General features: G+C 39.9%; 1 protein-coding gene across 1 annotated transcript; it reads left to right on the forward strand.

Annotated features, from left to right (window-relative positions):
• Positions 1-1,450: 1,450 nt before the first annotated feature.
• Positions 1,451-11,298, forward strand: ldb3b (LIM domain binding 3b). Its single transcript, XM_004080459.5, has 9 exons — positions 1,451-2,021; positions 4,361-4,512; positions 4,690-4,765; positions 6,261-6,283; positions 7,243-7,440; positions 8,036-8,059; positions 8,914-9,083; positions 9,178-9,214; positions 10,668-11,298. Exons 1-9 carry the CDS (start codon positions 1,926-1,928, stop codon positions 10,762-10,764), a joined length of 873 nt encoding a protein of 290 aa, XP_004080507.1. The 5' UTR covers positions 1,451-1,925; the 3' UTR covers positions 10,765-11,298.
• The last annotated feature ends 2,607 nt before the right edge of the window (positions 11,299-13,905 follow it).

Raw genomic sequence — 13,905 nt, forward strand, 5'->3', positions numbered from 1 at the left:
AGTTTTTAATCTTACATGCGCTCTTAATTTTTAAGGTTGCTTTTGCAAATACATGTTTTGTTTTGTTTTTCTAATCTTTATTACTTTGTAATTTTTTTTGGGACTTTAAACTTTTTAATGGTTGTTCCTACTTACTTCAATTTTCGTAAAGGTAGATGTGTTCTTTAAGTGTTCCAAGTGGTTTTTAATTATGATTATGCCGATTTTATTCAATATTTAGAAAAATTGTTTTTTAGGACATAGTTTCTGCAGAGTGACAGTCATTCATTGGAAATTCTCCTCTGAGTTGTGAGCAGAACTGTTGGCACAGAATAAGTTTGCCTTCATTTCTAATCATTCTTTTGTTTACATTCTCTCCTGTCAGCCTACAGCACCTCACAACACCAACCTAACATTAGCGGTGCAACAGAAACAGTGAGCAATATCGGAGCTGTACAGTTTTGGGCCAGATTCCAGCTCAGACGAGGAAAACAAAGACCTACAGGGATCTTTTTGTCTGCAAGTAGATGAATTAAAATGGAACGGAGCATAGATTTTGTGCTATAATATTATTCAAACTGCATTTTATCATCTGCTCCGGATTCACAATGATTTGAATTAAGAAATAATCTGGAATTCAATGTTAAACATGATTTTCTTTCATCAGAACAATGGCACGATAACATGTTAAAAACACCTTTTTCATTTGAGTGGGTCTTTACCACTTTACCACTATGTTAACACTGAATACAACTTAACAGTCAGGGACAGGTTCTGGCCTTGGTGCTGTTAACAATAACCCAGAAAAGGTCAGTGATCAATGCAAATAAAAGACATGAAGCTGCATAAGCATGCCGAGTAAAATCCAAAGCCTTTTTGGAAATCATGTCTCAAAGAATACAGCAGCAGAAAGTGCAGAAGTTCATGAGCTATTCAAGCTCAAAGAAAGAAAAAAACCATCACACAAACCCCTGGAAGTCTGGAGTGAAAGTAGCTTGACATTTTGAGGGAACATGTTCAGACTCTTGTTGATGGACCGATGGCATTCTACATTTCTGGAAAGGTGAAGTCACTTGACATCTTTGTAACCACCCATCAAACAACATCTGCTATCTGCATTCAATCATCTGTTGGCTGTTAATTGAATTGGAGCTCCAGACACTCAAACAGGATCGACTGTCTCATCAGCCCACTGGATTTGTTTCTGGAGAATCGGTGCTGGGTGATTTGTAATTTCCTGCAGAACAAAACCCTGAGTGGCGGAAAAGAGAATGTCATCGACCCTCAAAAGACTGATTACACATAACAGGGTGCGGGCAGCGTGGACTGACAGTGCTAAGAGGAGGAAAGAGGGAGAAAGAATGTGTTGCAGTAAGAGGGGTCTATATTGGTGACGTGAATCGACAGTGAAGCATTCTGGGGCTTCGTGTTACAAGCCTTATACGGGGGCCTGGGCCCCTATGTCTGTGCTACTCCCAGCTATTCTTAGCCGGTCTGTTGCTTCACCTTAGCAACCCTAAAAGCCAAAATAACAAAAGTCTTCTCAAATTTGTTACAATCTTTAGTAAAAATAAGTTTGAAAGATTATCTTGTGGCTTCTGAGTTTGCAAGCAGCTTTTGAAAACAGCCTAAAGTTTGTTCTGCACGTCATGTGTGCGTCTGCACACGGTGTTCTTGCATGCCTCTGTGTCCATGTGTGTGTCTCATAGGTTCCACTGCACCTGACCCACCCACTGCACCACCACCACCGCCTTAGTGTGTTTGTCCTGAGCGCTGGGAGCAGACAAGGAGACACTGTCGTGAAGTCCGGGCTGACCGAGGGGGGAAGTCACCGCTGAGGCCACTGACTGGGACAAAAGGATAGCAGAACAAGGGCACACAGGACAGGGGGAAGAAGCGCACCGCTGCAAGGAGTTGGAAGCAGGAGTGCTGACATTTGACAGAAGATGAGCACGTACACAGTGACTCTGAATGGCCCTGCTCCATGGGGCTTCAGACTACAGGGAGGAAAAGACTTCAACATGCCACTAACTATCTCCAGGGTAAGGACGTCCCGTGTGGCTTCATATTTGTTGAGAAAGCAACAAACGGTTTATCTGCCATGCACTTAGGTTAAAACATCCTTTCCTGCCTGTTTATTTACTTCAGAAACAAATCTCTTACACTGTGCACGTCTCATGTTCCAGAAACTCTTAAATGTTTCATTGAAAAGTGAAATATTTGGATCTTTTTAGCTTATACTATGCATGTGGAAAACTTTATATAGCTGTAGTGTGTGTGCGTTTGGTATGTGTGTCGTATTTGGCTGTGCAGCAGTTATGTAATGCTGCTGTAGGTGATGATGACAGAGAGGCTTCGATCTAATCTCCAGAAGACTGGCATAGTTAAGCTGGAGGAGAGCCGCTGCTGCACTTTGTAACTTTTAATAAACATTGCTAATTATATACTAGATATGCAATTCCATACAGTTTACTGGTTCATTGAAAATGGGAAACTTTAATTGATATACAAATGTAAATGACTAAAACACTGCAAAGTTTAATCACTAGTACTTTTTTCCAGCTGTTCACCCTCAAGTAAATGTTTCCTCTTTACCACACTTATGTTAAGATCCCAAATTTACATTTAAGTGCATGGATCATCATGTTTGTGGCAAAACTGCTGCTGTATTCACAGCATTTGCTTTAAATAGCATCAGAGAAGAGATACATGGATGGATGCAGGGTGGGGGAAGCGTCGGGAAGCTTATGGCAGCTTGTGTTACCTTTGGTAAGCTTAATTCCTCCCTGTTGGTCAGTTTCCTTTACAACCTCTGGAGCTTTGCCTAGAGATCGGATGGGAGGGAAAAAGGAAATGAGGAAACAGTTGAGGGTGTGATGCTCACCTGCAGTGGCATCCCCCGCCCATCTCCAGCTCTCCAAACACCTGCTGATGTTCGGCCGGCAATCAGGTTGTTAGTTGATGGGTCACTCCGGACCTCTGTTGTTCTTTTTCCCACCCAGAGATCTAATCAGGGAGCACAATGTCATTGCATTGACGCTCGGGTTGTGATGGGAGCCGCCAGGGTCAAATGAACGCCGCTGCGTGATGGGACAGCTCCGGGTGGCATTACAGTTTGACGTTACTCCCCCTCGGTGTGGATTCCTCTCCAGTTCTGCCAAGAACTAAGAAAAGAAAAAGACATGAAGACAGTGGATTCCTGCTAGTCAAACCACAGCCCATAAAATCCATGATACACTACACTGATTAGGATTATAAATAGTGAGCGTATCTAGTGGATTTTTCATATTTAAAGGCATCATGAGGTTATTTGTAAACTCTTTTGATGCCAAAAAAGAAGAAAACAGCTTTTTATCTTATGTGTCCATCTAAAGTCTATATAAAAAAGATAAAAAGCTTAAAGTAAAAGCTTAAATAAAGCTTACAAACAATGATAACATTTTTATCTTCTTTTTGACATACGATGCATCTAAAATGAACAAAATGCATAGAAATATCTGCATGTGATAATGCAAACATGCCTTGTATTGATTTATTAACTAAAACTGTAACCCGGAAGAATAAAAATGAGGGAAAGTCTGCTTAGGAGAACCACACTGGAAAGTTTTACTCAAAGAAACAGCATGAATTCCAGCTGCAGGTGAGTGTTTGTGTATGGTGTCAGCCTGGAAGGCATTGCTGATTTTTTACTTTTAAACAGGTTGACAATAAGTGTAGAAGCAGCTCTGTACGCTTCTGAGATGGGTTCTGTGTCTCTGAAGTGACTGGACGTTAAGGTGGAAACGGAAAATAACATCATTTGGATGTTTTGCTGGGGATTTTTTTTTTTTGGCATCTTTCTGCTTCAAAAACAAACTTTTACTCTTGCAATGTCGGCAATTAAACTCACATGCAGCTTTCAGAAAAAAATGTGTGCAAAAACCACTCAAAAAATGTAAACATTAAAAGATTTATATGCACGTACAACACTATATAACTATATAGTTAGTTATATAGTTATATATAACTATATAACTATATAACTCCATTCCATTTTTCGTGAGTTTTTTATCTCAGGGACATAAAAGTTTGCAAAAAAGTAATTTCCTAATTTTTTCCTTCTTTCTTTCTCCTTTTGCTTCCTTAAAAATACAAAAAGATTCATTAGAATGAGGTACTGCATGATTTAACTGGTTGGAAGGCAGTTCAATCATCAAGATTCTAAACGAACAAATTACTTTAATGCTAATAAAAAAATGTAAATTTTCCTGACACGCATCGAAGCTCCTAATTGTCTTAGTTCCGACGCATCCTTGCCAGATGCATAAAGATTTATACAGACTTCCATAAATCTTTGTTTTCTGGTCCAAGTGTGATCTGATCATTCCTCCTCCTCCTCCAGATAACTCCTGCCAGCAAGGCAGCGGGTGGCAGCCTGGCCCAGGGCGACATCATCACAGCCATTGATGGAGTCAGCACCGAGGGGTTGACACACCTGGAGGCCCAGAACAAGATCAAGTCCGCAACAAACAAACTGACACTCACAATGCAGAAGTAAGAAGGCAGCTTGACGCTGCAAAAATTCAGAAGTAACTTTTGAAGGTGCCAGGGGTGGGAATAAAAATTATGAAAATGATATGTAGGACTAATCCAGATTATGAATGGTTTAGAGTTACAATTATAGCATTTGAAAGAAGAAAAATGTCACAGATGACATGTTGCGATCAATAGATCAAGACGTCCAGCTCCAGTCCCCACGGCAACTCCGAGAATGGACTCGCCCATGACTGTCATCGCACATCAGAAGGTATCACCCCGTGCAGAACACACACACACACAAAACTGCATACCATACATGACATGCAGCTAAATGCACATTTTTTGTATATACGTATTTTGTGATGCACCTCTATGGTGGAGCTCTGCTGTCATCTAGTGGAAAAAATAGAGTAAGGCTGAGAAACGTGTTGCAAGAATGTCACAGGTCAGCAAAACTACAAGTGATGACAATGAGGGAAATTTTAAAAAGTCCTTTTAGAGGCCTTTATCATCTGTTCATATATCAAATAACAATAGTTTTGTTTAGGAAAAAGCAACTATAGATTTGCATATTTGCAACCAGCCTAAAAAAGTATAGGCTGATCACATGTAAAAGATGGCATAAAACTGTGTAAAGCTAATGTTGGATCACATCCTGGTGGCTGGTAAACACATTTTGTGATGTGTTTCCCAGCTGCTTTACAGTGACAGCTCAGTCAGGTGTCAAGAAAAGTCATGAAGGAAGAACTCAGAGCCATGACACCAGAGCTCCGCCTCTCTCTGAGAACATGGCGGCGTGGAGCAAAGCAGGTGCTGCAGGCGGTCATGGAATGCTCACGTGCCGTTATTCTGAAGGCTGTGAAGGCCAAACCTGAGACAGGACACCCCCCGGGGTGTTCCATGTGTGGCATGTTTCACCTCACGTACTGTAAGAACTTTAACCAAAAATATTCTCATAAAACAGAACATTTGAAAAACAAAACAAATGTCCATATTATTAAAAGTTAACATCAATTCCTCCAAGTTCTAGAACAAGAACAGACTGCAAAAACAAATCAAAATAAGTGAAAAATTCTAAACACTTTAATTATTTTATTTATAGGGGAAGAAAAATTATCATTTCAAGAAAATATTTCTTTTACAAAAACATAATTTCTCAAACTAAGGTCATTTCCAATCGAAAAACTTTAAAAGACAAAAAAATTAGACAATTTTTCTTGAAACAAAGTCTTACTTTCTAAAGATTCAATTTCTGCAGTTCAGAATTGTCTTTAAAAAATATGAAACATCTGATTCTCCACTGAGGGACAAAGTTATTTCAATAGAGTTGGTGCTGTGCAAGTTCAGCAACAAGTGACTGAAGCATGAAGTTTAAGCTGATTTTTTTCTCTCAAAATAACCATAGTAGGTTTACGTCGCCAACTTCATCAGAAACGATTCTCCATTAATGAGTCCTGACCTTAGTAAATTTGTGGTTGTGTCTATTCCAGCCTCCTCTGGGCTAAATCTGTCTTCTGAACCTCCTGTTCTGAGTCACATGACCTAAAAACTTCTGCTCTTGTCAGTCACTCCTCTCCTGGGGATGAATAGGGAGTTGGAAATGATCCCCCAGACATTAAGCGAGAGCTATTCTAACCTGTGCGTGGGATAAAAGCATAGTTGGATACTTTCCTTCAACAAAAGCAGGGCTATTGTTGTCACCAAATGAATACCTCTAACTCTTTTCATCCTGTAATCGTTGCTTTTTTTGTTATCTGTTTCAGGTTATCGCAAACACAGCTGGAAAGTCAGTACATGTCGGTTTGAATCGCTTTACTGAACTGAAACTCACGTTTGTGCTTCTGTTGATTGTTTTCCAGTGTGAAGTGAAACGTGTGGATTTTTTTTTTACATTTGGAAGTCTTTTCAAAGTTACAGCTACTGACAGGCAGAGAAGCTCAAAGCGGGCTATTTACAGCACCTGTTGCACAAAGGACAGTAGATCTGTAGATGTCCTGTCTGCTTATCCAATTTTTGACTTTTTCTTTGTTTTTCTTCTGCATTTTTGTGCCTCAGTTGCATTTTTGTAGCTTCAGAAAGTTAAGAACAAGTTCATTTTTTTGTAAAAATGCCAAAATACTTCAGAAAAACATCTTCGCCTGATCGGAACTCCATATATAACAAGTGACTGTTCCACCTCACCTCTAATTTTGTTAATATGTTACCATAAAGCTGTTTGTTTGTTTGTTTCTTGTGGGTTTTTTACCTGCATGTTTGACTGTGGCATGTCAATAGCCTTAACTTGGCAGCTAATGGAAAGCAAAAACATAAGAGATATTTATTTTAATAGCAGGAAATAAGTCCAGGCGTCAATGGGTTGACAAAAAATGTTCTTTATCTGTTCGGATCTGCTGGTTCTTCCAGTGAAAGTCTCTGGTTTTCGAAGATCAGGCTGTTTACTAAAAACAACGTTATCAAATGACAGGAGTTTTATTGTTTACAACATTAAATCATCATATTTTGGTTTGACTTGAAGAAAACTGTAAATATTAATGTTCCTTCATATAACCAGAGCTAGAAAATGACAGAATTTGGAACAATGTCTAAGGTTCCACATACTGGGTCCATCATGGACCTCCAGAAATTGACAAATGTGTTACTGAAGAAGAGTTTCTCTTTTTCTTCTTCTGCGTTCCTCCTCTCCTGTCCTTTTCTGTGAACACCCGGTGTTTTTATCTCCTCCCCTCTGCCGCCGACCCTTAACAGTGTGGAGTATTCTCCCAGCTTCAACCCCATCGCTTTCAAAGACTCTGCCCTCTCCACTCACAAGCCCATTGAAGTGAGGGGTCCCGGAGGAAAGGCCACCATCGTTCACGCTCAGTACAACACACCCATCAGCATGTACTCACAGGACGCCATCATGGATGCAATAGCAGGACAGTCGCAGGCCAAAGGACACGAAAGGTATGATCCTCAGACATGTGTGTTTTGGTTAGTTTGGTTAGTTCAACTAGATTACTAACAAACATTTTGTTGTATTTATTTAAATTTTGTAGATTTCAAACTACAGAAATCATATTATAGTAGTACATTTGAAACAATGCCTAAGGCTCAAATCTAAGAAATTCAGCGATTGATTCTAATGCTTTCAGCTAAATCAAAATAATGTTTTTGTTACAAAAAAGAGCATACAGAAATGCTGCTTTACCACACATGCAGCCTATTTCTGAATCTGATTTAAATTTTTGGACAAAAAAAATGTAATAATTTTCTAAACACTGCTGAAGATCTGTCATATACTGATAAGTATATCTTTTTTTGGGGAGTTTTGAATTTAGAATATACTTTTGAAAAAAATGATTTGGAAAAAAACTATAGGTTCTGCAGCCTGGTGTCTAAAAAGAGATGTTTGTGGTCAAGTAGCTTTTTTTTTTTTGCTTTGGACCTTCTCCATTTTCTCTTCACCCACTTTCCTCTGCTCATACCATCCAACCAACCAACTACACCTGTGCTGTCCTCCACCCACCCCTCTTCATCTTCATCCTGATTTTGACCTCAGTGAGGAGGCCGGCTCTCCCCTGTCGTAAGTACAGCTTCTTCCCTCTGTGCTTCCCTGTCTTCAGTCTGTCGTCGCTCCTGCTCTTTAGTGTGTTTTCCTCACGACTTAAGTGCGGGTCCTTGACGACAAACTCACTTCCTGTTCCTTTGTGGAGTTGGCCCCACAGTAGGAAACACTTATCGGGCACTTCAGCTCGAGCATGAGAGTGCAGTGTGAGCTTTTAGAAACTACTTTGTTTGACGGCATAACCAATACAAGAACTACAATTTTTTATTGCACCTTAAATCTCCCAAATTTGAAACCTACAATTTCATCCAGGACTCCACTTAATTTAGCACCACCTTGAACAAAAAACACAGAAGAAAACATTTTTTATATAACTGAGAATAAATTCAGGCATGAAGGGGTATATATCCTCTTTCTAACCCTAAGGAGAATTAGGCCATGCAGAATTAAGGAAGCCAATTGCTCATATATTAAAAAATAGGAAGACACCATCAAAGACTGACTTGTTTTTCTGAAGAAAATAAGGGGGGGAAATTCAACGTTAAAAATAAATACATAATATTAAATCAAATACAGAGTCCAGATTCATTATGTTTAAAAAAAACAAAAAATTTACTAATTTCTCATGATATAAATATATAATATCAATAAAATAAAATTAAAAAAAATCCTCAATGTGAAAAGTCCATTTTTCCCCCTGGTTTCAACGTAAAATATGTTAAGATTATATAATACACCAATCTGCATGGATTGGTTGCACCCAATCTATTCAGAAAAATGTGACTACTGCTCCAAAAATGACTGTAATATGATTTTATTTATTTTTTTAAATCCTAAATGCTTTAACTGTAAGGGTTCTATTTGTGTTACAGTGGGGTTCTGCCTGTTAAGGAGCCTGTGGTGGATTGTGCGTCCCCTGTATATCAGGCAGTCATCAGGCCTGGAGACACGAACCAGGACATGTCTGAGTGGGCTCGGCGTGCTGCCAACCTGCAGTCTAAAAGCTTCAGGATCCTGGCCCACATCACTGGCACTGAATATCGTGAGTCTCCTGACTCCTCTACTGCTCCTTCTCTCCTTTTTCCATTCTCACTTGTTTCTTTAGCTGCTCACTTTTGTTTGCTTCCGTCTTATAGTGCAAGATCCTGATGAGGAAGCTCTGCAGAAGTCAAGGTAAGCAGAGTTTTGAAAAAGGGAAAACTCTGATTGCATCAGGTATAGTTTAGCAAATGCATTTCTGAATAACAGGAATTCTGTAAAGTATTCCATTTTAAAAGTTTACTCATTTACCTGAGAAGAAAACTATGTTTTAGCTACAAAGCATGACAGTAAATAGCAAAACACAAAGGATCAGGCCATTTTAAAAATAAAATGCATTGTTTTATATGAAAATAGAAGAAAAACACGGCCAACCGCAAAATTATTGGATCTTAAATTGCATCCAGAGGCAGACTTAGGCAAAGGTAGGCGATCATCTGGGACCCCAACTTTCTAGGGGCCTCGAGCTGAACACTCAATAAAAACGTCTAAAATAAATTTTACATCCAATAATATTTAACTCTGTCTTGAAAAAACACTAACTTTTTTTTACTGTGACTTCGTCATTGTTTAGTCTGTGATATTTGTATGATGACTCGTAATTTTATTCAATTTATAGATATTGGGAAAGCACATTGTGATTTTTTATCTGCAAAAGATGCTGCAGTAATAAACATTTACTTACTAACAGTGACACCATAGACCCAGATTATTATCGACTTATTCTATGTTTTTCTTCTTAAAAAGAGGTAGAAAGTGAAGGAGAAAAAGGCGTCTTCATAATTTATGCAAAGCATTTCCCAGATTTTCTGAACCCTTGTCAATTTTATTAATTATAGCGTGTTACCTCATTGAAAGATAAAAACAAGCACAAAACTAGACCAAATGAGTTGATTTAATCATCCCTTGGTGGTTGCATCCAAAAAGACCAGACATGTTCATTGAGGAAGTTCAAAAACAATGGGATAGAGCTCAGGCTACTTGTTACTCTGGTTTAATCAACCACATGTAAAAGTCATAAAATGCATGTTAATAAAGCCCACAACATCAAAGAATTGGTTGAACATTCATATTTTTGTGAATTAGGATGTGATAAAATCTCACCCAAAAAAATTTGCAATATGCTTTCTTATGGGGTATAAAGAATATCATATATGATGAGTAATTGGGTAAATCTTTGTCCACAACAATGTTAGTTTAAGAGGCAAAACTTATTACAATGAGTGTCGAAAAAGCACCTAATTTACTCACTGTCTCAAATTTTATCCACACATTTTTTAAATGAAGTAACTATTTCTCACCATAAAGTTTTGAAAATTAGCTAAAGGTTTTCCTGCCGGAAGGGTTTTTGAGATTTCAAGGAGGCAGCCATTTTTAAATGAGCAGGAAACGTCCTTCTCCTGCCCTTAGTGGAATGAGCATAAACTGCAGGGCAGAAAACATAAACTTTGTTACATGCAATGGGTTTTTTAGGAAAGTTTGAATCATACCAATGATGTAGGGGTCCCAAAAATCCATGTATCAAATATGATACAGATGGTAATGTAGTTTTCATGTCATAACTTTGTCTTGTGCTCCTCATCATCAGAGAAAGGTTTGAGTCTGAAGTCAAAGGGCCACGCTTTGCCAAGCTGAAGAACTGGCACCACGGATTGTCTGCACAGATCCTCAACATCCAGGAGTAAAGAGAAGCAAAGCGAGAGGGGAAAAAGACAAAAGCAAGAAAGGACATGTAAACATGGGCGAAACCTTCAGAGTTGACAGGAAATAAAAAGGGAGTGGAAGAGGCGAAAACTCCTCAGGAATGTGAGATCTGTGTATCTTAGATTAGATTAGTGGAATGTGAAGTAGCACATGTTAGCGTGTGAATACTTTTATGTTGAAATGCTTAAATATCAAATATATCTGTCTGCTGCTAAAACCGTATCTCACATTTGGGTTTTTTTCTTTTTCTTTTTCCTGATGATTTGCGTTCTCCATCTCTGAAGAAAAAAGTGTTGTACAAAACGAGGAGCATCTAAGTGAAAATGCAGAAATCACGACAGAAACTATGTTCAGAAATGCATGAGTTTCAACCCTGTTCGCACGTTTGCCTGATGTCACAGTAGGACAAATATGTTCAGAGATATTTATCTTCATACACCAATACAGTATGTAAAAAATGCACTCAAAAATGTACTGATGTTAATGTGAATAAATGTTTTCTTAAATCTACCAAATTGAATCAGTGGTTGTGAACTCACATCTGAAAGGGTCCCATTCTGTACCCTAAAGGCTGATGGTAGATCAAGCATGTGTCAGTCAAGAGATGACACTTCCTGTTTTGATTACTGATGAGAGGGACGGATGATCTTAACTGAATCTGAATGACAAAACTTCAAAAACATGAGTGGGGAACCGAAAAATATAATTTTTTTTTGTAGTTTTCTTAGATAGAAGTAAATAAAATAGCTGGAATATAATCGTATAATCGAGCTGAATATCGCCCCAAAATACTCAGTTACTTTTATTTAGATCAGTTACACTGAACTTTGCTTTTTCTATTCAAGTAACAAAACCAATTTTGTCTGTTTTATTTTACCTGTGGACAGTTGTCTCCATGGACCGTTGTGTTTGCACGCGTGTTTCTTCAGTAAGAGGAGATAAATGCAGTGAAGCCACACTGATTGGTATTTTGTGTGCTCTTATAAGCAGTAATTAGCCACAATTTAGTATTTTGTGGTCACAAATGAGCATCTGAGTAGCTTTTTGAGAGCACAAAGTGTCAGAAGTCAGAGCTCTGTCTCCCCCTCTGGTCACCAGCAGGAACCGTCTCAAGAGTCCTGAATGCACTTCATCTCCCAGCAACCCCTGCTTGTACTTCCTGGATGTCGCAGCTGACTCTCATTCACTCAATCAATCACAAGGTGTGTCTAAATTCCCACAAAAATCCCTAACTACAAAAAAACTATATATTGGAATATCTAGTGCCCTGGATTTTAAAGCAATTCAGATACCATGCCCACAACTTTCTTTTGTTTACACAGCGAATATGTCGTCATCGATTTCACAAAGTGAAAATCTAATTGACATGAGTGTTTTGCAACGAACACCTATGAATCCACTGAGTTCTGAAGATGAAAACGTTGATGGTTTATTAACCCTTGTGGTATCTTACGCACTTTAACATTGGGAGTTGGGTCATCTAGACCCACTAGACAGTGCTCTGAACCTTTTTTCTTCAATGATTTGTGATCTTCACTGCTGTCCATGGATTACATGAAATCTTTCCACCTTTATCCACCTTTGTCATGGAAGGGAGAACACGTCAATGCAAGGGTGGGGTCATCTAAGATAGCACAAGGGTTAAAAAAATTAATTTAACCCTTGTGCTATCTTAGATGACCCCACCCTTCTGTTCAACTCTTCTGTTTTTGACTCAGTTTGCCTGCCCCCTGCAACGACTCTCGACTGGATCCTGACTACCCCTGTCTCTTCTCTGATGCTCTCATGCCTGTTATTTTATTAGCGTTTATATGCATTTTGGCCTCCCTGATTGTTCCAGCTGTGGAGTTTTGCAATGTGTAGAGATTGCTGGACCCACTGTCATCTGTTATCACTGGAGTCCCCGCTGCTGCTTCCAAAGCCACCGTCAAACTGCCAAAATTTGATGGAACTAACCAGAAAGAACAATACCTCAAACAAGTCCAAATTGCAGCAGCACACAATGGATGGAGGGAAGAGGAGACAGCAACTTACATGGCCCTGGCCCTGGAAGGATGAGCACAGCAGATATTTTGGACCTGGCCCAAGCAGAGGAGAGAGACCTGAGCGCCTTAATCATGGCACTAGAACAACGGTTCGGGCGGCGCTCATCAGAGACACATGAAAGGGAACAGCTGATAGGCCACCACCGTCGAGATGAAAAGAACCAGGGCAACCCCTAATTTTCTACAGTAGCACAGGAAGAGTTAGCCCTCCATCTGTTTTTGCAAGGACTCACACCTGAATGGCTTCGCCAACACGTCCCCCTGGACACGCCCCAAAATTTGGAGGAAGTGATCAGGGAAGGAGAACGCACAGAGACCGTTCTCTCCACCTCACATACGGTGCCCGGCGCTCAACCCTGCGTGAGGAGGATCAACCATGAGGCACAGATAGATGACAGCTTCAGAGTCCAATTATCTTCACACAGGCATCTCAGCGTCGTTCACTGGCTGCCCAGCACCCACACCATTTCCCTGATAGCTGTTACCGGTGTGGCGAGTCCAGGCACATTGCACACAACTGCCCTGTGCCAGCACCAAAATCCAGAGGGAAACGACAATCGGATGGTCAGATGAGGAGGCTATCATCCCAACAACTAACACCCCTCCAAGGCCAATGCACACTGGTTGGATGCTTTGGTTATACCAGAGGACTTCACTTGAGTTCTCAACTGGAGGATCAACATTGTCAAGCTCTGGTAGACACCGGATCTAACATCTCTCTTGTGCAGCCGGTTCTCTCCACTGGTTCTTTCACTGATTCATGCACTCCCACCAGCACCCAATTGATGACAATGACTGGAGAAAAGCGGGGGCTGGTGGCGAGATGCATGAGTTCTGGCTCGCCAATATTACAGAGCTGTGAATTATTGGCCTTGACCTCATGACCCTCTGGGGGGGCTTGTGTTAACCCTTGTGCTATCTTACATGACCCCACCCTTACATTGACGTGTTCTCCCTACCATGACAAAGGTGGATAAAGGTGGAAAGATTTCATGTAATCCATGGACAGCAGTGAGGTTCACAAATCATTGACGAAAAAAGGTTCAGAGCACTGTCTAGTGGGTCTAGGTGACCCAA

This window comes from Oryzias latipes, chromosome 19 (genome assembly GCF_053564925.1).
Source record: "Oryzias latipes strain Hd-rR chromosome 19, Olatipes_Hd-rR_3.1".
Classification (NCBI taxonomy): Eukaryota; Metazoa; Chordata; class Actinopteri; order Beloniformes; family Adrianichthyidae; genus Oryzias; species Oryzias latipes.